The following is a 26752-nucleotide window of genomic DNA, read 5'->3' on the forward strand; positions in this document are numbered from 1 at the left end:
ACTATTTGTATGCAGGCTGAAACTCAGCGGTAAACGACAAGTGAACGGATAGTACACGATGGCTTTGCGTTTACACATGACTATTATTGCTCACTCATTTGAGCGATAATATCATTGTGTGTAAATGGGCCTTTAGACTACTGATTGCATACTAATGCACAGTGCGCATCAGATAGTCAAAGAAGCTGTTCGGCCATCTTTGTTTCTGCAGGATCGGAGGGTTGCATTTAGGGTGAAAATCAGAGTATCATTTAGATGCCACTCCCAAGTCCAGCCAACACCAATCATATTAGGGCTTAGAGCACCAACATATCTGCGACCTGACCATAACCTACACATAGGGGGGATTGATTTATACTGCCTAAATTTAGAAAGGAAACAAGTAGGAGTCACTAATGATTTGCCCCCAAAAATGTTGTTGCTGCTTCAGTTATTTCTTTTAGATTCTATGCTAAAGAAAAGTATAATCTTGGTTTTGATTTTAAGATAAAAACCTCACATTTGCACCGTGTGCACAACTAAGAATATATTCATGTGGTTTACTTTTACTTCATTGAGGGAAAACTATGACATGTTGATCCTCTTTTCATAGATAAACTATGTCATATAAACTGATAACGAAAATAATTGCTCCTCTTCTGCTTACCTCATGCCTCTTTCCCCCTATATTGACTATTTCCAGAGCGTCATCCCGACGGCCCCATTACATATGGAGGTTGCCCTCTGACCCAGGTAGGGACAGGAAGAGTTTAAAAGCACCTCCCTTTCCACCCATGCTTCAGTGTCTTCCTGTCCCTACGGTGGGACAGAGGAGCAGCTCCAGAGCTGCAGGAGATAGGAAGCTGCGGAGGCAAGAAGACTCACCGCAAAGAAATACTTACCGCACGCTGTGCGGCCCCCCTGGAGGGGTAGAGGTCGGGGCCGCACACTCAAGAGTCCCTGCATCCCCGACCTGCGCTGCCGACGGAGCCGTCAGTCGCCCAGTAGCGCTGGTCTCCCTCGCGCGGATCGCATGTTCGGGCCGCCGCTGCTGTGATGGGATAGTTCCTCCTGGCAGGGGAACGGCAGCGGCGGCCTCCCTGGACCTCGGGCGCATAGCGGTGACGTCATCCGGCGTGGTGACGTCACGCGCACAACGTAGGGGGCGTGGCTACCGGCGAAAACCCGGAAATGGCGCCAAATTTGAAAATCCTCCCCATAAAAGCAGGCTAAACTCCATGGAGGTTCCTGCTGACTGCCAGACAAGTGTATGTGAGTATGTCTACCCGCGACAGCTCAGCACGTGAGGGAGAGATTGACACCCTACCAACTGTAAGTAGGCTATACGCCAAAACATGCGCAAATGGTCACTTGTACAGCGGATGCATATATGTTCCCTTTCTTGTCTCCCCTCTCCCCCACTTTCATGGGTAGATGGATAAGGAGGGTCCAAAGAAAATGGACCCGAGGAAAAAATCGAAAAAATGCGTCCTCTGCAACAAAAGGCTCGAGGAGAGCTATAAAAAACCCCTATGCGAGGAGTGAGTGTATTACCGCAAGTAATGCTCCTGAATCCAACGCTTGCACTGCTATAACAGTGAATTGCTCTGCCTTCACAGATGCACGGGGAAAATTCTCGCAGAGGAGAAAGCAGCATTCAAATCCGATATCCGCTGCATGATAAGGGAAGAGCTGCAGGCTTCCATGGCGTCCCTTCCCCAGGCCCAGCCAGGTCCGTCACGGGTCCCTAAAAGACCTAGACAGACCGAGTCGGCGAGTTCGATCTCCGGTGAATCGCTGGAGCTCCTATCCGAAGGGGAATTAGAGGACCCACCGGTTCCCATAGAAGACGAGAAGAAATATTACTTCTCATCAAACGACATTGCGCACCTCATCAAGGCGGTGAGGGAAACAATGCAAATTGAGGAAGATAACCCGCCGAGAACAATCCAGGATGAGATGTTTGGCGGCCTCCGATCTAGAAGAAAGATCATGTTCCCAGTCAACCAGACGCTGCAGCAAGTGATCATAGATGAATGGCAGGAACCGGAAAAAAGGATCACTGTTCCAAAAGAGATCCGAAACCGGCTCGCATTCGCTACCGAGGACGTCCGCCTGTACAGGGAAACCCCCAAGGTGGACATCCAGATCGCAAAAGTGGCCAAGAAGACCCTCTTGCCCTTCGAGGACACCTCCCAGCTATCCGATCCGATGGATAAAAAAATCGACGGATTAATGAAGAAAGCCTGGGAGGCAACATCCCTCACCATCGAGGCTAACATAGCCTCAACCTCAGTGGCTAGATCCATGGCGCTCTGGCTAAACAGGCTAGAAGCCTCCATAAAGGATCGGGCCCCCAGAGAGGAGTTGGCCAGCTGTCTCCCCCTCTTAAAAATGGCTACCGCCTTCCTGGCTGACGCATCAGCGGAGACGGTAAGATACGGGGCAAAAACCGGAGTCCTCAGCAACTCAGCGAGAAGGGCACTATGGCTGAAGACTTGGGCCGCAGACATTACATCCAAAAATAAGCTCTGCGCCATCCCCTTCCAAGGGGAATATATGTTTGGGCCCGTCCTGGACAAAATCCTGGAAAAAGTCGGCGACAAGAGTAAAACCCTGCCTGACAGACAACCTTTCAGGAAACCATCCTTCCCGAAGAGGATGCGCCAGCCTCCTCCCGAAGTTAAAGGGAAAGGGAAGACTGGAAGATGGTCGTACCCCAAGGGAGGTCGGGGTAAGGAAGTCCAACCCTCCCCTGAACAAACAGGGGGTAGATTAGCGGGCTATCTAAGCCAGTGGCAAGGGGTAACGTCTAACCCCTGGGTACTCCGAATAATCGAAGCAGGGTACCAAATTGAATTCCACTCGCTACCCCCTAGGAGATTCCTTATAACCTCCCCGGGGTCCCTACAGGAACAAGGGAACCTCATAAAAGGCGTTCAGGAACTTAAGGACCTAGGGGTCATTACACAAGTCCCCGATTACGAAAGGGGTGAGGGATTCTATTCCCCCCTATTTCTAATAAAAAAACCGAATGGTTCCATTAGGACTATATTTAATCTTAAAGCCCTAAATCAATTTATCTCGTACAAAAAATTCAAGATGGAAACAGTAAGATCCATCGTCCCACTAATAGATCGAGATAGTGTAATGTGCACCATAGATCTTAAAGATGCATATTACCATGTCCCAATAACGGCAGCCCATCACAAGTACCTGAGGTTTGCTCTGCGGGAGGGAGACAAGATCCAACATTACCAATTCACGGCCCTTCCATTCGGAATCTCCACCGCCCCTCGGGTATTCACGAAAATCGTTATAGAGATGGTAGCCTACTTCAGGCGGAATCAGATCCGCATATTTCCGTATCTGGATGACTTTTTGTTGGTATCAAGGACGGAGAAGACCATGCGTATAGACCTATCCATGGTCTTATCCACCCTAAACAGTTTAGGGTGGATAGTTAACAAGCAGAAGTCCGACTTGAACCCTGGTACACAAAAGGTGTACCTGGGAGTATTACTAGACTCCCACATCCAGGAATCCCGGCTTCCATCATCTAGGAAGGAAGACCTCACCCAAAGAGTAAAATCCTTCTGTCAGGCTACGGCGGTTTCCATTAGAGAAACAATGAAGGTGCTGGGCATCCTGACGGCTTGCATTCAGATAGTCCCATGGGCACAGGCCCATACCCGGCAATTACAAGGATTTATCCTTGCCAACTGGGACAAACGGCAGACATCCCTGGATAAGAAGGTGAGCCTGTCCGTCCGAGTCAAAGAGTCCCTACGCTGGTGGACCTCACAGAGGAACCTAAGCAAAGGTACCTCTTGGTCACAAGAATCTACCGTACCCATCACAACAGATGCCAGCAAAACGGGATGGGGAGCCCAAGTAGCCGACCAAAATCTACAGGGGATTTGGGACCCCCAAGTAGCTAAACGCTCATCCAATTTCAGAGAACTAAGGGCAATCTGGGAAGCCCTTCAGGCGGCAGAACCCCTTATAAAAGGAAGGCATGTCAAAATCCTAACCGATAATATGACAGCTCTGTCATTTGTTCGTCACCAGGGGGGAACGCGACACCCGCACCTGCAACGACTGGCAACAGAGATACTCCGCTGGGCGGAATCCAACGTGCTGTCCCTCTCAGCGATCCACTTAAAAGGGTCCACAAACGTCGCTGCCGACTTCCTGAGCAGACAGAGCATCCATCCAGGAGAATGGGGACTGAATCAGCGAGTCTTCGACCAACTAATCTGCCAGTGGGGAGAACCGCAGATAGACCTGTTCGCCACGAAGAGAAATTCAAAGTGCCAGGACTTTTACTCGCTGAACCCCAGAGACAATCCACGCGGGGTAGACGCCCTGTCCCAAAGCTGGGACATGGACCTAGCCTACGCCTTTCCTCCCTTCCCACTGATCCCCCGCACCATCAGGAAAATCCAAACCAGCCGGGCGTCAGTCATACTAGTTGCCCCTATGTGGGACAAAAGGCCCTGGTATCCCCTGCTAAAAGCCTTGGCGATCCAGGGTCCATTCCTACTACCAGCCGTAGAAGATCTTCTCCTCCAGGGCCCACTAACATACCCAGGGGTCGAGAAATTGAAGCTAGCAGCATGGATGCTGAAAGCATGATACTGCGTGGGAAGGGACTCTCCCATAATGTAATTACTACCCTAACAAAAAGCCGTAAACCTATCACGATAGCCATCTACGATAGGATATGGAAAAAATTCACAGAATTCTGTAAAATAGAGCCAGGGAAAATCCCAGGAATTGACATTCCCGTAATCCTGGAATTTTTGCAGGCAGGCCTAGAAAAAGGCCTTAGTCCTAGAACCCTTAAAGTCCATACAGCAGCACTAGGGTCCTATCTAGATTTTCCCTTGGCAGAACACCGCTGGGTGCGTAGGTTTCTCAAAGGGGCAGAACGGCTTCGACCCTTTGTTAGAGAAACCTTTCCTACCTGGGACCTAAATATAGTCTTAACTAGCTTTTGCCAATCCCCCTTCGAACCCCTCTCACAACTCTCCTTGAGGCTGCTCACACTAAAAGTTACCCTTTTAGTTGCCATAACATCGGCTCGGAGAATAGGGGAATTGCAAGCATTACAGTGTATTGAACCATACATGGTAATACAAGACGACAGGATTACCTTCAAACTAGACCCAGCCTTCCTTCCGAAGGTAGTGTCAAAATTTCATAGGGAGCAGACGATCACTCTGCCCTCCTTCTGTCAAAATCCCCGTAACGAGAAAGAGAGAGAATTTCATAACCTAGACGTTAGGAGAGCTGTTCTAGCGTACCTAGAGGCCACCCGCTCTTTCCGTAAAAATAATAACCTCTTCATTCAATTTCAGGGGCCGGCAAAAGGAAAGACGGCAACTAAGAGCACCATCGCGAGGTGGATCAAGACCGCCATCCAAGAGGCATATAAAGCCAGGGGTCTCGACCCTCCGGGAAAAATTAGAGCTCACTCCACTCGCTCTCTTTCCTCCTCTTGGGCAGAAAAAGGCCAGGCGTCTGCCGAGCAGATCTGCAAGGCGGCGACCTGGTCGAGTATACATACATTTACCCGACATTACAGGGTTAACGTCCAGTCGGACAAAGACCTGAGTTACGGACGTAAAGTCCTTCAGGCAGTAGTCCCACCCTAGGGCCACGTATAATTTGGTATACTCCATATGTAATGGGGCCGTCGGGATGACGCTCTGGAAGGACACGGATTACTTACCGGTAGTCCCTTTTCCAGGAGTCATCACGACGGCCCATAGTTCCCTCCCCTTTAAGAATAATTTATGTTCTTCAAATGTAAATATGACCGAATAAAGGTAAAATTTGGTTTAGTAAACATTGTCCACCGTAATGATTTATAAGTCACTGAAGCATGGGTGGAAAGGGAGGTGCTTTTAAACTCTTCCTGTCCCTACCTGGGTCAGAGGGCAACCTCCATATGTAATGGGGCCGTCGTGATGACTCCTGGAAAAGGGACTACCGGTAAGTAATCCGTGTCCTTCACTGCTTGCGACTGTCCAGAAACGCTGCACTCACTGAAAACCAATCTATGAAGCATGAAAGTAAGGCCGCCTGCACAGGGGCGGATATTTGCTGCGGAATCCGCAGCCGTCGTCTGCACCACAAATCCGCAGCAAATACCGCCTGTTACTTCCTATGGAGATCCGCTGTTTCCTACACACAAGCGCAAATCAATTGCGGTTTCCGCTCGCGGAGGAAAAATCGCAGACTGCTCTATTTTCATGCGGGCTCTGCACGGACTGCTTTCATTGAAGTCAAAAGAAGCCATGCGGCCCATATGCAATGAACATTGCGGACAGGTCACGGATTTCGCGTTGTCGCGTAGCGATAGTGCGGGGGAAAAAATTAGAAGAAAAAAAACCAGTACTGCGCATGTGCAACAGTGGTCCATCCACAGTACAGAAAAGACGGCGACAGAGCAGGTACGCACGGACGCCACTGCTGCCAGAGCCAGATTCCGCATGCAGGCGGTCTTATCAGAACTTTCTCACAGTGGGATCATATGAGACAGAGATGAAAATTAGAGACTGTGAGGAGGAGGGAGCTGGCCTGCATGAACACAGGTATACATAAGACTTCTGCTGATAGTTGTCATCTCCCATCAGTGCATGATTGAGGTCAGCACTACTTAGTCCCAGGCATTTTGCTGCTGCTGTGTCTGCAGGATATGGTGGATCTGCAAACACACTGTCAGTCCTCATGGAGGAGCAGCTGACTGTATACAGTATTGAGGGTAGCTCACCCACAAGACTGATCAGAACTGTCTTCTAGCTCATTAGGGGTAGGTACAAAAAGATTATGGTTTAAGGAGCAGTATCGGTGCTTCTAAGCACTAAGTGTGGGGGAATATCATGTCAGGCAGTGCCTGCCTATTCTGATGCTAAGCTGAAGAGATACTCACAATAAGCCTGTCTTGAGACCCATTTACATGGAGCGATACTCGCTCAAAAATCGCTCAAACGACAGCTTGAGTGACAGTTTTGAGTGATCAACTTTGCATAACTAATTAGCTACTTAAGAGTTAATGCAGTCAGAGGAGGATACCACTGAGATAGCTCTAAGAACAATGCAACAGTTTTGAATATGCAAACAGCTGCATTGTCCTCTGCACTTTCAGCTGGTGTCCCGCTGAGAACTACTAGCGGGATACCAGCTGAAAGAATGCTATCGGCACTGCCTGCTGAGATATCAGCATGCGATGCTCCTAAGGTTCGTCGCTAATTTAGAGCGATGCAGAGGAGCCTGCAGAGGGGAAAACTAGTTTTAAAAAAAACACCAAAACTGCATTGTCTGAGCACAGCCTTCTATGACTTCAGAACTGTAGTTTTAACTCTGCCTGATTTGGCATACAAAATAAGTTGTACTTTGTTTGCCACAAAATAATCCTCACATAATTTGATTTTTACTTATTTTGCCTCCAAATGTTGTACTGACACCTGCATATATAATGTTGTCCATATGCTTTGTCAACCCTATTAGCTTATCCATACACTTTATGTAAGCTGGACAACTAGTTAAATGATGCTCTTTTTCTCCTTTGTGTCCCTTGTCTAAAAATTGTGGTCACATAGTTTATATACTGACTACTCACGTCTGCATTATCCAGCAAGTCTAGCATTCTGGACTTCTACTCAATGCATTCACATGACTGCTGAATATTAGTATCAAGAGTAACTGCCCATTTAGACACAACGATTATCGCCATCTTTTGAGCGATAATCGTACTGTCTAAATGCGCTGCCATCGTGCACTGTCCGTGCACTATTCGTTCATCAGTGATGACTGTTATCAGTGCCGCACGCTGATTTTCTCAGCCAGTTCTCAGTGGCAGTTCTCAGTGGGACACCAGCTGAAAGCTCGGAGAACAATGCAGCTGTTTGCATATACAAAACAGCTGCTTTGTTCTCGGCGCTATTGTGGCGGTATCCCGCTCCCCCTGCATTAACACTTAAGTAGCTAATTAGTTACTTCGAGTTATGCAAAGATGATCGCTCAAAACTGTCACTCAAACTGTCGTTTGAGCGATGATCTTTCAGTGTAAATGGGCCTTGAGTCTCCAGCAGTTGGCACAGCAGTGGCTGGGGCATTATCTGTAATAAGTATATTGGAGAATGATCACATTTGCATTAACACCTTCCCAGAAAGTGACGTGCATGTATGTCCTCAGTAAGTCAAACAGTGGTAGTAGTAGCAGTCACTTGCTATACTTTACTGGCCTCAGTACTGTACATGGAATTCATCTAAAGGTGTAGTGGTCTATTTGAATTCACAAGTAGCTTAAAAAATATGCAGCAGCTGCTGCGGAGGGAAAACTGCAATATTTCCACAAATATGTTACTTCAGTGGCCATTTATGTTTACTGTTGTGCCACTGAAGACAACCATGCCACAGTTTATTACGCTGATGCTTTCAGTATAGCAATACCCCACATGTGGTATTAATTTGCTGCCTTGGCATGCAGCAGGGACCGAAAAGATACTTAGCAGCATGAAGCTGCTTTGTGGTATAAAAACAAGTAAATTATAAAAGGGCTCAACTGAATAATAAAATTATAATGATAGGGATGTGTGGGCTATTCTGAAGCAATCCTTGATGCACAAGCGGGGTTGTATTGGGCAGGTTCACAGTGATGAATGTTGTTCATTCTTATCTTCCCCTTTGAAACCCACTCTGCATGTTTTTTTTACCTACTTTTTATTTCCTATGTGGGGAACGTCCCTGGGAGAGCATTGACATGGTGCAATGCATGTGGTCTCAGTCCCAGAAGTTCTGGACTCCTCCTCCTTGATCCTCAAATATTAAGGCCTTGATAACCACCACTTGCATGTCCAGAAATATTCCCCTCTGGCTTGCACACCTATGAAATAGATATGCGCTATACGGTGCTATTTGTATCTGACCCTCTATTTCCAAATAGTGCTGTATGGCCACAGCACTCAATCTGACAAGTCAATCCTTCCCATACACTTATTGTCCAGGATCCAAGTTTGGCCTGGGAGTGTCTCTGTATGTCTGGTATCTCATACTGCGATAGAGTGCTGCTATGGCTGTCTATTGCGGTCAGTATAAGGACATGCTTTTAGTCCTTATATTTGACACTAAATATGGCCTTGTGTCTATGGGCAAATCGGATTTTGTGGGTGGAGGCCTGCAGTGGAATCCCACCCTGCCCGCGGCAAGAGGACATTACTTACCCGTCTGGATCATCAACGTGGCCGTGTGGGTCTTCCATCTTTTCCTCTGTGGATGTGGGCGGGTTCGCCAGCCGCATATGTGCAGAGTTTTTTTTTTTTTTAAATCTCCTGCTTTCCCAGCTGCAGTGACAGCTGCGGGTGTGCCGCGTATCGGACGGCATCCATTGACTTCAGCAAAATGGAGCATGCTGCAATTGGTTTTCCAGACCAGAAGGTCCGCAAAACAAATCTGCATGCTTTAATTAGGCTGCGGATGCCCATGCTTCCCTGTGGGCAGCTTGAACTGCAGATCATCTGTGTGGGTGGTTCATCACCCATCGCATGTGGTCTTTTGGATCTATACTATCACGCACCATTTTCTTCTCCAGCTGTCTTATGCTTTTCAGCTTTATGATAATTTTAGATACTTCTAAGTCTGGACAGTCTTTTTAAGTAAAAGTCCATCTTTTTCTGAACATGTCTAGCATACCTTTACTGTGGTTGAAGCGTCTCTCTACAAGACTCCAAATCTTTTGCATAACCATAAATTATAAACTTCTCGATGCCTGCAGCCACACCAGTAGATTGCATGCAAAAGTAATTGATGTGGAGTTGTAGTGCAGAATCTGCACCAATTTAAAGCCCAAAACATGGATGGGTTTTCAAAATTCCATCAAGTAGTCAAAATCTGTCCAAAAATATGAACCTGTTAGCAGATGTTCAGATCCACAACATGCTCATTATGTTGTGAGAAAACTGCAGATTTTCATAGCGGATTTCAGACTTTGCAATGCATAGGGTCAACTATGCAGGGAACTCCACAGTAACATGCAGATTGTTTGCTAACTCAATGCAGATTTACAGTGATCTCTGCAGTGGATGAACATTACAAAGTATATGATTAGTACATTTAAGAAAAAAATACTCGTTAATAAGCAGAGAATGATGGACCTAAAAACAACATGTGTTAAAGGAGTTGTGCCAGAATCATAAGTGGTCTCTTATCCACAGGCTTGGGGATGACCTGCTGATCGATCTGGCGAACAGGGTCCGTGCCGCCAGTTGTCCTCCCTGTAGGCTTACTGTACCCCGCACATTGAGAAGGAGACTGAATATAGTGCTGGTCAAGCAAGCACAGTGATGCTCCATTCACTTTTTATGGGACCGTGGAGATAGCCGAGCGGCGAAAGTGAATGGAGCATCAGTGCACTTGTGCAACCGACACTCTATGGAGTCTCCTGCTCAATGTGAGGGGTACAGTAAGCCTACAGTGACAGGCAGAGGGGAACACGGGAGGTCCCAGTCTTGAGATCGTCGAGGGACATGGGAAGTCCCATTTTTGTGATCGACAGGGGTCTCAGCAAGTTATCCCTTATCCCATTTGAATTTCCTAATAAGTGAATTAGAAATTGGTTGAGTAACTTGTTGAGTGCATGGCTACAATGCGATTTGTAAACTAACTTATCAATGCATCTATTTCTGGATTACATATGACTTTTTTCTATACTTTTACCACTGCATACTCCTCTTGCTATCAGAGTGACTTCACAGAAGACAATACTACGTTTGGAAACAAGTTTCAATCCTCTTTTAAAGTGAAATATTCTTAGGTGACTGTGTTATTGTATTTAGATTAAGGACACACCGAACAATCTCCAGAAATCTGTTTGCTTTTAGTTTCATGCATTGAGAAGAAGAGTGCAAATTCCAGACTTTCATCTTTATACAGAGTGATGAACTTTTATGTCGAAAGTAGTTCGATAGCAAAGCTAGTTTTGTGTTGTTTTTGGCTGCTTCGTTTTTATAGGAAGAATTCCTTTAATCTAGCCATTCCATGTTTTGTATTCATGTAGCTAGTTGAAGGGTCTCTGAAATGTTCTCCATACATATGAATTTATTATCACCAGGGCACAAAAGTCATCTTTATTTTATATTGTATTTCAAAATCGATGACATATTATTACATGTCTGTTTGTGTGTCTTTAACGTTTAGGGTGGGGTTGAGAGGAAATAAAAAAGGGTAGATCTAAAGTTTCATTAAAATTTCTTATGCCCTGTCCCAGGCATTTTAAGTGGGCCATCTGTCTAAACATCTCACCCCCCCAAACCCCCTGATCATTTCCTCGACTTATTCATGAACCATGGGAGGGCTGCTTTGTAGTCATAGCGTAGCTTGGTTCAGTCTACCCCCACTGAATACATCTATGCACTTGCATAACATATATTTCACAGCTCCAGAAATTCTCTGAACTTACTTCAGATGAATGGCCCGCATACTCTAGGTCCCCCCTCTTTTTATCCCTCTGTCTTTATTCCAACAGGGATTTCTATGTGAAACTGACCTTACTTGCCACAGAACTCGGCACATTATTCTTGATCATTTTACATGCCACCTGCTGCTAGTGCTGTGATGATGAATTTCTTAATGACTGGTTCACTCTTGCCTATTGTTTTAAGGCAATAGTTTGCTTTTATTGCTGCATTCCTAATTGCTCCATTTTTATAGACTTCATAATTTGTCTTTGTGTTTTGATAAATCATATGTAAATAAATTCCACAAAACTAATTCAGAAATTGTATGGAATGAAAACACTACAATCATTTTCACCCTATGAGGTTTACATTTTTGAACACTATTACTGTTACAGGCTATTAAACCTATTTTATTTGTATTCTTTATTTGAACCTTGTGCTTAAAAGATTTGCATTTATTAGTCAAATAGTGATATAGTGCCAATATAATGCAACTTCTCAATATACCAAATTAAAGAGCAACAGATGTTCAATATTTTGTGTTAAAATTGAAAATCATTAATATACTGTGAAATACTCAGAGACCCAATCATCTTAACTTAATCACAGTTTATTGATTAGTGAAAAAAAGCACCGAACGATGATATATCGTTTCGTGAATGTGCGTAAAAGTTTTAAAAATGTGTCAAAGTGAAATTAATGAATAGAGACCTAAGCACGACATGCATATCATAATTTGGCAACAAGTGATATCATCCATATTGGCCTACTGGCTTGATACTGGTCCAGTGTTCAATAACCTGACGTTACTCACAACTGTCTGCAGCTTTTTAAAGGGGTTTTCTAGGGAGAATACTACTAATGCCCTCAGGATAGGTCATCAATAGTTGATGGGCTGGTGTCCATCATTCGGGACCCCAGCTGAGCGGACGCATGCTGTCAGTGCGGCAAATACACAGAGGTCGAAGCGTAAGTCTACATGCCAACCTCTGCATAGTGGCCGGCGCTTATAACTGCAGGCATGGCTCTCGTTGCAGACACAGCTTATGTTGATTTCAGTTACCAGTGCAGAGCAGTACACTGAGGTCGGCGCGGAGACTTCCGTTGCTTCCTCTTTGACCTCTGTGTATTTGCGGTGCTGACATCATGCACCCGCTCAGCTGATCGGTCAGAGTCCTGAGCGTCAGACCTCAGCCAATCAACTATTGATGACCTATCCTGAGGATACATCATCAATAGTATTCTCCCTGGAAAACCCCTTTAAGTACTCAACTGCACTCCTCACAATATGTATTTCTCAATGCAAAAAATGAAAGCTGCAAGGGGTCATTTATACAAATTATTTTCTAGATGTCCTTTTATTGTTGGTGAAAATGGAACAAAGTTTTTAAAACATGTTTTAGGCTGTATGAGAATTATGTATTATACATGAGATCATATAGCACATCTAATTGCATGTAACACTTTTCAATAATTCTTAAATGGTTAGTTGCATCTTTTAAAGTGGTGACCAACTACTAGGATATCACATCAGTTTGTTTGGTGGAGTTCCTACTTCTAGGGCCCTTTCAAGCACTAGTTTAGCATTGTGTCGCCCTGCTATTTCCTACATGGCGAAGCTCTGTTACCTGCTATGCAGAGAACTGCATCAAGGCCCCAATTGAACTGGTGGGACTGGCTGCAGTTCCTCATCAGTAATGAAATTTTGACATTCTGGAGATATGTCCTCTCCTTATAAGATGGGAATAACACTTTACAGAGGCACTTCTTTCAGAAAGAGGTATTTTTTAACTCTATATTCATGGAACACTTTTTAAAAAGAATTTTTGGATTTTTTAAAAATTTCCACAGTACTATACAGTTAAAAATTAAATACAAAATGTTATACTTCTGTCAGAAGCCAGGCTAAACTGAATATGAGGGGAAACAGTTTTAAATTTGCTGCTATTGTAAGATAGTCTCATTATAATCGTAGATGGAGAATTGGAATAAACACTCTATTTGTTCTTTTGGTATGCGTAGACAGACAGGGGCAGTGACAAGCAGAAAAATTGAAAGACAAAAATATAGAATACTAGCTGATTTAACTCTGGTGAAGCTGGGTATTTTGTACAGGTGTTTACATGTTGTTTACACAGAAAATTTTATGGAGTCATGGTTACTTCAGAGGAACCGAGGACTAAAATATGTATACACATAGAGGAGTATTAGATTCTCCTCAGACTGCATGTACTGATTTCCCTCTGCAGAATGTGCCGCCCCTCCCACGCTCCTCACTTTTTACCTTTTAAAGGTAATGCCCCTTTTTATTCAAATTTAACCACAGACTGGAGGTTGCAGCCCCTTTATAGTCTTAAAAGCATGCTCCATCCCTGCAGTCGATTGCCGCCTCCTTTTGCACTTTACAGCCTTTCAGTATATACACAGAAGTCAGTTATATTGTCCTCCGTATATGCACATAGAGGAGAGAGAGATTCTCTTCAGTATACAAATAATTTCCCTAGGCTTTATGGTTTCTGAGAAAAGAAGTATGTCATGTATCACGGATTTTCAGTTTTTCAAGCTTACAATTAAATATTGAAGTTGCAACTTTACTTTTCCTATTAGGATGTAAAGAATGGTCGTAGCACATTTCAAGTTTGTATGATAGCGGGAAGTTACATAACATAGGGGTGCACTTACTTTTGCATTTAGCAATGAATAATCAAATTGTGACCCCTTTACTTGTCCTATGTAGGACTCAAAGAATGGTTGTGCCAAATTTCAAGTTTGTACGACACCGGGACGTTACATAATATAGGGGTGCACTTACCTTTGCACTTGAGATTGAATAATAGAGTTGTGACCCCTTTACTTTTCCTATTTAGGACCTAACGAATGGTTGTGCCAAATTTCACGTTTGATTTACTTGCCATTAATTCTCTAACTTTCCGATGTCATACAGTCAGTGAGGACTTTTGACTATATACCATATATACTCCAGTATTACCCGACCCGAGTATAAGCCGAGTCAATAAGTTTTACCACAAAAAACTGGTAAAACTTATTAACTCGTCTATAAGCCTAGCTATACTAGAGTATATACTAGGTTAAAAATAAAACAATACTCACCTCCCAGCTGGCATCTGTGTCCCTGGCGCGATGCTCTCCCCAGCGGTGCAGCCAGCTGCTTCAGACTTCTCCCTGCTGTCCTCTTCCTGGCTCAGCTTTGAATTACATACCATCAGCACTGTGTGAGGAAGCGCTGTGATTGGATTGAGCACCACCCAATCACACCTGGCGCTTGATAAACCAATCACAGCAATTCAGTGATGTCATTCACTGAAGAGCTGTGAATGATTGAGCGCTGGCTGTGATTGGCTGGCACTCTATCCAATCATAGCACTTCCTCCTCTGGTGGCAGGGGAATTCGAAACCAAGCCAGGGAGATGACATCGGGGAGAAGTCTGAAGCAGCTTGCCACACTGCCCGGGAAGAGCATCACGCCGGGGACACAGATGCCGGCTGGGAGGTGAGTATTGCGTTTTTTTTACCTCACCCGAGTATAAGCCGAGAGTGTCAAAAATGTGCTCAAAAACTTGGTTTATACTCGAGTATATATGGTATATAGATATATATAGATACCATTCACTATACTTTTTTACAGTATATCTTTATATGAAGAAATACAGTCTCCTATACTATCCATACTACAGAAAAGTGGTATAACATACCCTCGCCCAATAGAAAGCAGTTTGTGAAATAATCTCAGAACATATCACTGAGCTATAACCCAGGTTCTAGTGTCTATTCTAATATTGGGTGTTCATGTAGCACTGTGGTCTGACTCTGGGTGGTATTCAGAAAGGGCTTCTGTGCTTTGCAGTGATCGAATGCACTGAACCTTTGGGGCCTCCTTTCATATATTGTACATGACCCATAAGGTACAGTACATTAGATTAGTAATGTAAGATGTCATCAAGACTTCTTGCATTCCACTACAAATTTGACAGCACTGGGCAGAGGAGTGGTAGGTACTCTGAGTCAAAACCCCTAACTTCTCACTGGTCTGAAGGAGTATTAAGTAAATCCTTTCTGCTATGCTGCTAATGCATACATATCCTGACAATAAACCCTATAATTAAAAGAAAATACAAAACAATGTACATATAATAGTTGCTTTTTAATATGTGAAAAGGTTCATTTAAAGGGTTTTTCCTAATTTAGACTGGTACAGCTGTTGGTCATGGCCAACAGCATTCCCTACATCCAGAGTCATCAGTGGCAAATCCTGCATCTCTTGTCAGTTTCCTGGTTCCTATAGGGTATGCGCGTTCAGCCCGCCCCCTAAAGATCCAGCACTGGCTTCCAGCTTTCTAGTCCCAACCTATCCTGACACACCCTGGGCTGCTTAGGGCTACTATGCCCACCATTAAGTGCCTGAACAATCAATCTCCATATTGTGTAAAGATGTAAGTGTGTTCCTGCCTGATCGCCTCATATTTGATTTGTGCCTGAGCTTTGCAGCTTTCATAACTTCTCTATTTCTGACCTTGGCTTTTTATCTGACTACACATTCTTCTGTCTGCCCTGACCCTAGGCATGGTTTTCTTTTACAGAGGGTATCCACGTGCCCTGACCTTGGCTTGTTCCTCGGTCTACACCCTTTGGTACTGCATTTTGGATAGAAAAATCAAACCAAGTGTGTCAGCTGCCTCTTAAGTGAGATTCTTTGTGACCTAATGGTCTGGGGGAGCCCCCAACCAAGGCTAGATTCTGATTGGTGGGGTTTAAGTGTGAATACTGGGAACCCCAGATGCTGCCTCTAGATCTATCCCCAAGTCAAATCAATTTAGAGGCACAGCGGATCCACATCCGCTGCGTTACAGTTTGCTCAGGCCGATGCTGGTGGCAAAGTAGCCCTAAAAAGCTCACAACTTGTCAAAATTGGTTGAGGCTTGGAAAGCAGAGTGTGTGCACTGGCTCTTTAAGAGGGAGTCCAGGATCCATGTGTGCAGCAATCTTCCTGTGTCCCCTAAGCTAATGAAGCAGTGATCATGCTAGTGCACTACTGCTGCATTTACATGGAGTATTCGTATGTGCCGGTCTCAGTGTCGTTGGGGGTCCTAGCAGTGGACTCCAGTGATCATAGATTTATCCCCCATCTTCTGGATTGTGGATAAATGTCTTTAAATTGAAAACCCCTTTAATTGTATTATTTAGCTAAACTTTCTCAGCAGTGAGACGCTCTGCATTAGCTGCAGTGTATTTTTGCTGAAATACATTTTTTCACCTTGAGATCAGTGGATTATATTAGTTTATTGTGTTCCTCTGGAAGAATCTTCTGCTCGTGGAGGATGGGGTCGATCTATATTTCCAGTGGATAGACAAGGAAATAAAAGCATCTTTCTGTGACTACTGATTATTAGAAATTGTCATTCAGTAGTGAAAGCTGAAGGAGTAGCTATTTAGCTGAGGATTTATTCGTTCTTCTAAGGTGTGTGTCCTCAGCAAATACTTTCAGCATTTTACCCAGAAGTAATTCTCAACCTTTCTAATCCAGGAGAGGTGCTAAGAGGTGTCACTATGTAGTCACATCTGCACATAAGAGGACACGGACGACAGATGACTGACATTATCCAATCAAAATACTTCACAGACACCTTTATGCAAGCCCCAGCAGGTGTCTCATACACAACTCTCATGTCTTAAAGGGTTGTCATGGATACTATGAACTTTCTACTAGACCCACTTGTCAAAACAGTGATTAGAAGTGTTCCTAGCAATTTATCTGCAGTTCATTTGGTAATTCCATTTACATCTACATACACTTTCACACAATGTCCAGTAGTAGTAGTACATAACACTTTATCTCACTACTGGTCCAGGATGTGCAATCTGTTTATTGATCAATTAATAGTCGTCCTTTCAGGGGATTTGTATGAAGGTATGGCTTTACAATGGTGCTCCTTAATTGTGAGTTTGATGTACTTGTAATTTTAATATATACTGTATTTCTGCAGAAGTGTTAAATGGCATACACTCACTGTAAAAAAAAAATCACGCACCTAAAAGGAGTTGTCGGAAACTAATAAAACTTTCTATGTGTGATTGTAACCTCAATATAAGGGATTACAATATCAGAGCAAAGAATAATTTATTACGGGAAGCTAAACACTTGAAAAAAGGCTCTAGTACCCTGTTGTACCGCCTCTAGCTTGGATACAAGATGTGATACAGGCGGGCATGGAGGCTCTAGTACCCTGTTGTACCGCCTCTAGCTTGGATGCAAGATGTGGTACGGATGGGCATGGAGGCTCTAGTATCCTGTTGTACCGCCTCTAGCTTGGATGCAAGATGTGATACAGGCGGGCATGGAGGCTCTAGTACCCTGTTGTACCGCCTCTAGCTTGGATACAAGATGTGATACGGGTGGGCATGGAGACATACAGGTTCTGTACGGTGTTCTGCAGCATATCTGTACACATTTGCTGTAACTGAGCCTCTAGTATGTGCCAACTCGTAGGCTGTTGAAGTTGGCGTCCCAGATGGCCTCAGACTTGTTCTACTGGCAATAAATCTGGCTACTAAGCAGCCATGGAAGTGTGGCAATGTTATGGAGGAATTCCTGTGACACCCCCCACCCCCCCCTTTGCTGTGTGCGGCCGAGCATTATCCTGCTGGAAAATGTCTCTTGGAAGCCCTCCCATGAGAGGAACACACGTGGCTGCAGGATGTCCTGAACATATCGCTGAGCTGTCATTGTCCCTCGTACCACTGCTAGGGGTGACTGACTGTTGTGTGCAATAGCCTCCCAGACCATCACACCAGCAGTGGGGGGCAGTGCGCTGCTCCTCAGCAAAGTCAGGAATAAAGTGCTCAACCCTGTGTCTCCAGACACGAACACGGCCATCATCCGTGTCCAAACAAAACTTTGATTCGTTGTTGAAGATAAACTGGTTCCACTTCATAGCAGTCCAGTTTCATCGTACAGCACCGCTGCAGATTGAGGCGACAGTGGCTGTCAAAAGCTTACACGTAATGAGCATTGTGAGATCAAATGTCTTTTATCCCAGTGCCTGGAAATAGTTCTGACAGACACAGGGGCCTGTAATGATGGAGCCACCTTTCGCTGGATGGCGGATAACTAAACAGTTGGAGCTGCTCATGCTTGTTGGATGATTAGATGATCCTCTTTACTGGTGGTCTGTCAAAGGCGTATTGAGCCCGGTCGCCTAGTGTGCATGCCCTCACTGGTCCCAACACCTCCTAAAAAACTGGTCGGAACGGCCCCCGATGGCAGGCAATTTGTCAATACAACCATCCCGCTTCTCGCATTCCAATAATGTACCCCCTCTCCAACTTCTTTAACTGGGCTAAATTTCTTTCATTGTATCTTAGAGGCGTCTAGTGGTTTACAAGATCTACACAAACAGAAAAAGAGGTCCACTCTGCACAAGTGGCCTCCAAAAGCCTTTTTATAGGCCAAGGGTGGAACCAATTTTAGGGCCTCAGGTGGCAAGACCGTTCATCTAACCACGCCACAACTCTAATCATTCGCATGTAACTGTGAGTTTTGCAGCAGAACGACAACTCCGTCTAGGTGCTTTTTTTTTAAACAAAGAATACTGTATATTTCCAATGACAATATCTTGTGGAGTTTTGTGCTTGATCATTAAAGGGGTTCTGTCAGCAAAATAAAAGAATTTATACTCCCCTGCATCCTGCCCTGCATCCCTGTACAGTCTAACCTGTAAAAAGAGAAGAGTTAAAAAAAACAAAGTAAACTTACCTAATCCTGTTGTATTTCTTCCCTCCGTTGTTTAGCTATTACATGAGGGGTCATCTCCCAGCGGCATCTGCGCATTGACGCCGACCTGGCCGCATCTAACCTCTGACGTCCTCGTAGAGTCGACGGCGAGTGCGCCCGCTGGGAAGGAGGACGCATGCGCACTCGCCGTCGACTCTCCGAGGACGTCAGAGGTTAGATGTGGCCTGGCCAATCAGTGGGCGATGCGTCACTTGTGACATTTCGACCACTGACCCAGCTGGCAGTACTCGCTGTCCAGCAGTGGTTGGAGCAGTGGTGGAAGCTGGCACTTTGCCAGCTTCTTCACTGTGACAGGAAGGCTGCCAGAGGGACATCAGGAGAGCATCCGGTTTGTGGTGAATGGCCCAGTAAGGCACAGGTGAGTATACATTTTTTTTCTTCTTGCTGATAGAACCCCTTTAAGCGGATCTATTATCTCCCTTTTGTTTTTATGGCAAAAACTGCTAGTCAAAGAGTTTGATTTGGGCTGATTTAATGTCTTTTGAAAACAAATTTTGGTTAATCCTTTTGAGACCGCAAATTGACCTTGGAATTAGTTTTTAATACAACACTACTGTCTTGTGGTTTCAGAGTTCCAGTAGCTAAGAATGAGGAGAAGAGCTGTGACCTCTGTGTTTTCCTGGATGGTACTGCCCACTCTGTTGTTGTTAAAAAGTTGAAGGATCATTTTTCTGTAAGTATGTCAGAAACCATTACATAGTTGTAGTGTTTCAGATTAACGGTGTTAAGAACATACTTGACTATTTCTACGTAAATTGGGATGTGTTTACTCAGATGAAAGCAATTTACAGTTTATATTGAAGTATAATCCATAAAAAGTTTTTTTATGGATTATACTTCAAGTTTTTTTTAACTACATTGTACAGTGTTTCTTCTCTTGTGTTGGTTTTAAATTATACTCTGTATTATAACACATAGTTACACTGTTTCCAGCAGCAAGAAGCATAACTGTCAACAAGCTTGTGTCCATTCGAAGCAGCTGAGCTCCTATGTTCCTGTTGATACATTTTTCATACGTTGCTACTATTGAAAGGGATTTCCAGGATTTAACTATTGATGACCCATGCCAAGGATAGGCCATCAATATCAGATTGGTAGCATTTTGACTTTTAGCCCCCCTGCCAATCGGTTGTTTCAAGGGACCATGGCACTCAAGTGAGCGCTGCAGCCTCTTCTTTGGCTTGTGATATCACATTCATGATTCACATGGCCTTCTTACAGCTCAGTCTTATTCAAGTGAATGGGATTGAGGGATTAAGCTGCAATACCAGGTACAGCCACTACACAATCAACTGTGCTATGTCTGATTTACAATGAAGAGACCACTGCAGGTGCCTAAGCATTGTGACCCCTTCAAGCATCTGATCTGCAGGGGTGTTGTAAGTCAGACTTACAGGTCTGATACTGATGACCTATCCTAAGGATAGGTCGTCATTAGTAAAGTAACGATTAAGCCCTTTAAATTAGTGACTGGAAAACCACTAAAGAGAAGGATTTACCCCACAGGAGTTTATTTAGATGTTGCAGTCAAGTTACAGTTTTTATCACAAAACTATTCCAGATTGATATAGTATTGCTGGGATTTTTTTTAAAAAAGGCAGCATTTGTGGTTTTGCAGAAATTGTGAAAAGTTTGACTTGACTTCAAAATTCCAAATAAGCCGTAAGGGTATTGAAGAAATAGAGCGGATTCCATTGTGGGTGATGACCACATGTTAGCACCAATTTTGACCATTTAATCCCAATGCAATCAATATTTAAAGTTTAACTAAGCTATCATCAAACCTTTTCATAGTAACAAGTCAGACGTTTTGAACAGTGGGGGGTCCCCGCTGTTTGCTAAAGTGAAGGGGCAGAAGTCCTGAGTTCTGTGCCCCTGTGAAGAGCAAGCAGTGTACGGATTCATAGACTCTCTGTTGAGACCATACAGCGCTCATAGGAGACCCAAATAGAGGCGATCGGGCATAATGCTTAAGGTTTCTGAGCTTTCTCTGCCCCTTTGTTTCTTTGAGTGATCTTTGGGGGTCTCAGTACCTGAATCCCCACCAATAAAAACTGCATACATTACAATGACGTGTCAAAGGTTTATTGAAAATTTAGTTATGCTTTAAATATTTATTCACAGAAATTAATGATGCATAAAAATGTTTTCCTAATGTGTGAAACTGTTGAAGAAACACTCTGGTCTTTATTAGGGCATTAGCCAATCCATCACAATATCAATGACCTCTGCTGTGAAAAATCCATCCCTTCCAGCCTGTGTTTTCTGTACTTTTCTTCCCGCCTTCAAGTCACATCAACAGCACTCTGACAACGCTCTGTGTCTAAAGGCCCATTTACTCGCAATGATTATCGCTCAAAATTCTGTCAAACAGCAGCAGATGAGTGATCATCATTGCGTGTAAACGCTGCCATCGTTTACTTTTCGGCTGAACAATGATTTTAAGGTGAGCTTAAAATCCTTCTTCATTCGGAGAGAAGATAATGGTGACCGCACGTTGTGTTCTCCATGGGAATCGGGGATTACATTGTATTCTGCCAACAGCCTGTGTGAGAACAAAGGTGCTGTGTGCAGAGCTCAGACCACATGCTGTGCTCTGCAAACCGCTCTCAGAGGCCCTTTTACACACAAATGAAGCTAATAAAGAGTTAATGGACATTAGTGTCCATTAACACTGTATGCAAAATGATCGCTAAAGCTGTCAATCTTTTAATCATTTGAAAGATTGTCTTTGTGTGTAAACGGGCTTTTACAGGTAATGGGGCTATTTTATGACACCTGTGTAAAAGAAACTGTCTTTCTTGCCCATAGCAACCAATCAAGTTCAGATACAAAATAGAAAGCTGCACTGTGATTGGGTGCTATGGACAACAAAGACTGTTTTTCTTTTACACAGTGTCTTAAATCTGCTCCATTAACTGTAGGACACTGAGCATTGTCAGTGCTAGTCATGTGACCTGGAGGCCAGAAGAAAAGTGCAGAATACACGGCATGGAGGGTACAAGCTGCACAAGTGTATTCTTTATAGCAGAAGTCCCTGATTCCGTCATGGGGTGCTTCTTTACGTTACAATATGTAAATGGATATTCTCCACGTTTTTGTGCTGCATAACTTCCACGATCAAACATGTATATATGTAGTTATCGGGAGGTAAATATGCTTTATTTTTTTTAATTTGGGTGTAAACATTCAAGAGGTCGGCTATTTCTAATATCCCTGTTATAAGAAAAAAATAATTACATGTAAAAAATGAGGCAGCGTTGTTTCTGCAATGTACTGTTACTTATTGAGATGATGAGAACGCTGCGGCAGAACTGTAGATTAATTGTTGTGGTGTATGGAACCTTTTTTTTTACCCTTTTGGGGTTTTGCTTGCAACATTGCAAAATCATTCTGTGGTGTGAAAGTGCATCATCTGTGACTAAATGTTTTGCTACAGCCTGCTCAAAGACTAACTAGTAGCTTCTGCTTTAATGTGTGAAGGTGTTTCATGCACAGATCTTCACATGGATTTAATTAGTCTTTCACAGGGACTGGCGGTCCAATTCTCAATGCCGAATTCTTATTTCACCCACCAATAAGGAAAAACGCCTGTCTTCAAACGGGTCCCTTCAAAGAAAAGGGGTGTTTAGGTTTGCCTGTCTTGTAGCTTTTTGATGTTTCTTTCTCTTTGTTTGTACAACTGTTATTATTGAGAAACCCAAGCTTTGTTCTAAAGGGAGCATTTAGTACCAGAATCCACAATTTGTCAGAGTACACTACGGAATTTAGGCTGGTAAAGGAGTTTTCTAGGACTGTTTTTACATTCTCTAGTGGTATTAAAAATATGCTTTTATTCTCAATATGCTTTTATTATGTTACTTGCCGTAATGCTGCTTTCTGAAAGCTGCTCACATAATGCGATTCATTGGCGATTCAGCAGGTTTCGCTGACGCTGCGTACATGGCAGCCGGCATCTGCAGCTTTCACCCTCATCCGTCTGGGATTGATGGCAGGGGCTATCTAAATTTTCATGCAGGTGGGACAATTGGTACAACATAGACAGCGTGGACAACATAAGCCCTCTAATGCATGGGGAGCGACAGTGGGGGCCAGATTTATAACACTGTGCATGCGCATTCTGAATAAGGTCTCAGAGCACCTGCGCATGCACAATAGCTTCATTCAATGCGTGTGGAGGATAGAGCTTGTTATCTGGTGGTCTGAGATTAGTCTAATAGCGCAAGTGCTATGCAGACCAATCAGATCAGCAGACTGTTATTTTAGGAAGTCGAGACTACTTTATTCTAATTGTAAGCTGGCCACTAGAGTATAAACTGGGCTAATAAAGTTTGTTCTCTCCTATTGCTGTACACATGGTGATTGGAGCAAAATGATCCTGCGTTTAGGGAGTGTGGTTTAGCATTCATGGGACATATGGGAGGGAGGATACAGAGCTGCCTGAGATGCAGCATTGTGCTCTATGGTCGCAGACATACCCAAATTACATTGTGTACGGGCTGCGGATAAGCACGTTGTCGGTAGAAAACGGAGCGGGAAATATAAATGAAAAAAAGGTGTACTGCGCATGACCGCCTGTGTGAGTACATGGTCATACGCGGCCGTACGTAGGGTCACGGCTGAGCTCACAGCTGGGATCCACTGCGGGCCTTCCCAAGTGGATTCCGCATACGGCTGTATGGGCCCGGCCTAAGGAGGTTGTTTTTTCAAATATGGCTTCTGAAATTTGTGACTATTTTACTTCAGAAAATTTGCTTTTTTTAACAGCATAAATTCCCATCTATATTTGCACTAATTTTGTATATTCTTTGTCTACTTTGTGTACAAATATTAAACTTTTAGATTCTGATCATGATTTATAATTGTATTGCATAGGTAATTAGCCTCTAGTGTACTTTAGTTATGTTCATTGCACGGAAGGCCTGCTATATAGTATTTATCTCTAAAAATAGCTTGTCAAACCTTTCCTATTCTAGAAACTTATCCAACTTTTAGTTATTTGGTTTAGATCAGTGGTGGTCAACCTACTACTTATGGGGCCTCAGGTACTGCCTACATCTGGTAGTCATGCAATTAATTCAGTGTCTCTTGTCTGCACATTTGTAGCTGACTGTGACTGGCAAATAATTCTGTCTGGACCTTTTAGAGATGCCTACTCCACCACCTGTGTCATATACAGGATGCAAATGAAGCCACAGCAACTTGCCTCAACAGCTGTCCAGCCCTGGAGAGGTTGGATTATTGTCTAACTGAATGTGTTGGCCGCTTGGTCAGAAGCCAGCTGGTGGAGTTTCTGGCTGTGTGTCTTGCTGTAGCTGCAGAAAATGCTGGCCGCTAACCCTGCTGCAAGTACAGGAGAATGACACAGGCAATAGTACAAGGGTTTAGTTTTGAAACAGAGCCTCGTGTGGCACAGAGTGTTATGGCAGCAGAAATGCAGTCATAAACTCTTGCTCACGACCTGAACGTTGTAAATTCAATCCCCACATGGTTCAGGTAGTCGGCTCAAGGTTGACTCAGCCTTCCATCCTTCCGAGGTCGGTAAAATGAGCTTGCTGGGGGGTAAAGATGACTGGGGAAGGCAATGGCAAACCACCCCGCAAAAACAGTCTGCCAAGAAAATGTCACGGTGTGACGTCACCCTAGGAGTCATTCAGGACGTGGTGCATGTATCGGGGGACTTTACCTACCTTAGTTGAAGAAATGGAGGTGAAACCAGAGTACAGTCTGCAACTACAGCGCTTTATTGGCTAAGCCTACTGCCTCTCCTCTGTCATTTGTGGAGTGCTGTGCCCTCTAAACCTGGCTGTGTTTTAGTCTGGGTATTTGCCATTATTTGACTTCTTAATGATAACTTTTTACATTTTTGGAGGAGAATTTAAGCCTGCCGTTCTTTTGTGCGCCTTGATATTGTTGATATTACATCCTGTTAGACAGGTAGATGTGAATCTATCTTACCACACACCAATAATGCTTGGGCTAGCTGAAGTGGCAGCACCTACAAGTGGGATGCCGGCTTTGCTTTGGGGTCCCCAGGCCATTACACACATAGAATTGGTTGTGTGGCTGCTGATGCTGCACTAGGCCAAGACAGTACCTGAAGATTTGAACTGACACGTAGTAGACAGGCTAGAGTTCAGGGCTGGCAGCACATGTGCGTAAATGTGGTCCAGGCTATAAGGGCAAGCAGCAGACAAAGCTAAGGTCAGGGTATATAGAAATGGGGATAGTTGGTACACAGACAAGGGTCAAAACCAGAACACACAAACAGGGCTTTGTCACAAATGGCAGGATGAAACTAAATTGCTTAGGCGACCACCCTAGGGGGTCGATGCCTAAAATAGCAAGGAATCGGTTTGAAGATGGACAAGTAATGGGAGCGCATACTGGCTCTTTAAGAAGCTAGGTGCACAAGCCCTATGGGCAGAAGCTTGGGAGCGAGAAGATGAGAGGCATGCACAGCGCAAATGGCAGCAATGCCTGACCGCAGCCCCAGCAGAAGGTGAGCAGCGGCAGCATGCTGTGACACATCCTTACTTTAGATTCCAGTGCATCTTCATCACGTGTTTTAAACATTTTGTTGCATATGAATGAGGTATGCATACATACAATGCATAGTAATTGATTAATTGGTTGCACTGAAATGAAGGCCACGTAACAACATATTTGGATCTATAGGCGCCATTTCAACCCTAAATAGTGTTGACTAAGGCCCTATTTACACAAAAAACATGATCGCTCAAAATTCGTTCAAAAGTTAGGGAGAATGACAGTTTGAGCGATCATTTTGCATAAGCTGCTAATGGGCAGTAATTCCCATTAGCAGCTTATTACCTTAATTTGCATGTAAATGAGCCTACCTGATCTCTATTCAGAGAACAGCAGGTGGTCTGTTCTCTGCATAAAGCCCCTGTGTTCTGTTGCGGGACTGCAGTTGAATACGATGTTATCAGCACTCCCATGGAAATTCACAGTGTTCAGTCCCTGCTATCAACTGCCCTGCCGAACGATGGATTTTTTTTTTAACTCAACTAATAAACATCATTGTTCGGATGAAAAGCAAATGATAGTAGCATTTATACGCAACGATTATTGCTCAAAAGACATTGTTTGCTATTGCAGAGACGCACATGCCCAGTCTCTGCAATAGCTAGGCACTCCCTGCTAGACTGTGAACTAGTGATGTAGCGTACATTGCCGGGTAGGAAGGAGACTGCCTGTGAATACACGTAACGTCACAAGAAGCAAAAGGATCAGACAACTAGAGGTGAGGTGAACCCCCCCCCCCCCCTGCCCTGCCCTGGACAGCAGGAGACAGTAGAAGATGAGTTATCGGGGTTGTCCCGCGCCGAAACGCCGTTCGGCGCGAGACAACCCCGATGCAGGGACCTAAAGAAAGCTTACCGGAGCGCTTACCTTAATCCCCGCGCTCCGGTGACTTCTATACTTACCGGTGAAGATGGCCGCCGGGATCCTCTTCCTCCGTGGACCGCAGCTC

At 44.2% G+C, this 26752-nt stretch overlaps 2 protein-coding genes across 2 annotated transcripts in view; both read left to right on the forward strand.

Annotated features, from left to right (window-relative positions):
- PCCA (propionyl-CoA carboxylase subunit alpha) overlaps positions 1 to 26752 on the forward strand; it is a 400750-nt gene that overhangs the window by 253651 nt on the left and 120347 nt on the right. The window contains exon 19 of the mRNA XM_066580185.1: positions 19825 to 19927. Within this exon, the coding sequence (XP_066436282.1) occupies positions 19825 to 19927 (103 nt within the window). The remainder of the gene's footprint in view (positions 1 to 19824; positions 19928 to 26752) is intronic.
- Positions 688 to 5833, forward strand: LOC136580013 (uncharacterized). Its single transcript, XM_066580174.1, has 2 exons — positions 688 to 2713; positions 4051 to 5833. Exons 1-2 carry the CDS (start codon positions 1657 to 1659, stop codon positions 5637 to 5639), a joined length of 2646 nt encoding a protein of 881 aa, XP_066436271.1. The 5' UTR covers positions 688 to 1656; the 3' UTR covers positions 5640 to 5833.

Source organism: Eleutherodactylus coqui, chromosome 1 (genome assembly GCF_035609145.1).
Source record: "Eleutherodactylus coqui strain aEleCoq1 chromosome 1, aEleCoq1.hap1, whole genome shotgun sequence".
In the NCBI taxonomy this organism is placed as follows: Eukaryota; Metazoa; Chordata; class Amphibia; order Anura; family Eleutherodactylidae; genus Eleutherodactylus; species Eleutherodactylus coqui.

Coding starts and splice junctions, on each gene's coding strand:
- LOC136580013 (XM_066580174.1), top strand. CDS start 1,657: ATGATAAGGGAAGAGCTGCAGGCTTCCATGGCGTCCCTTCCCCAGGCC. Junction 2,714..4,050: donor GTACCCCAAGGGAGGTCGGG/GTAAGGAAGTCC, acceptor GTTCGTCACCAG/GGGGGAACGCGACACCCGCA.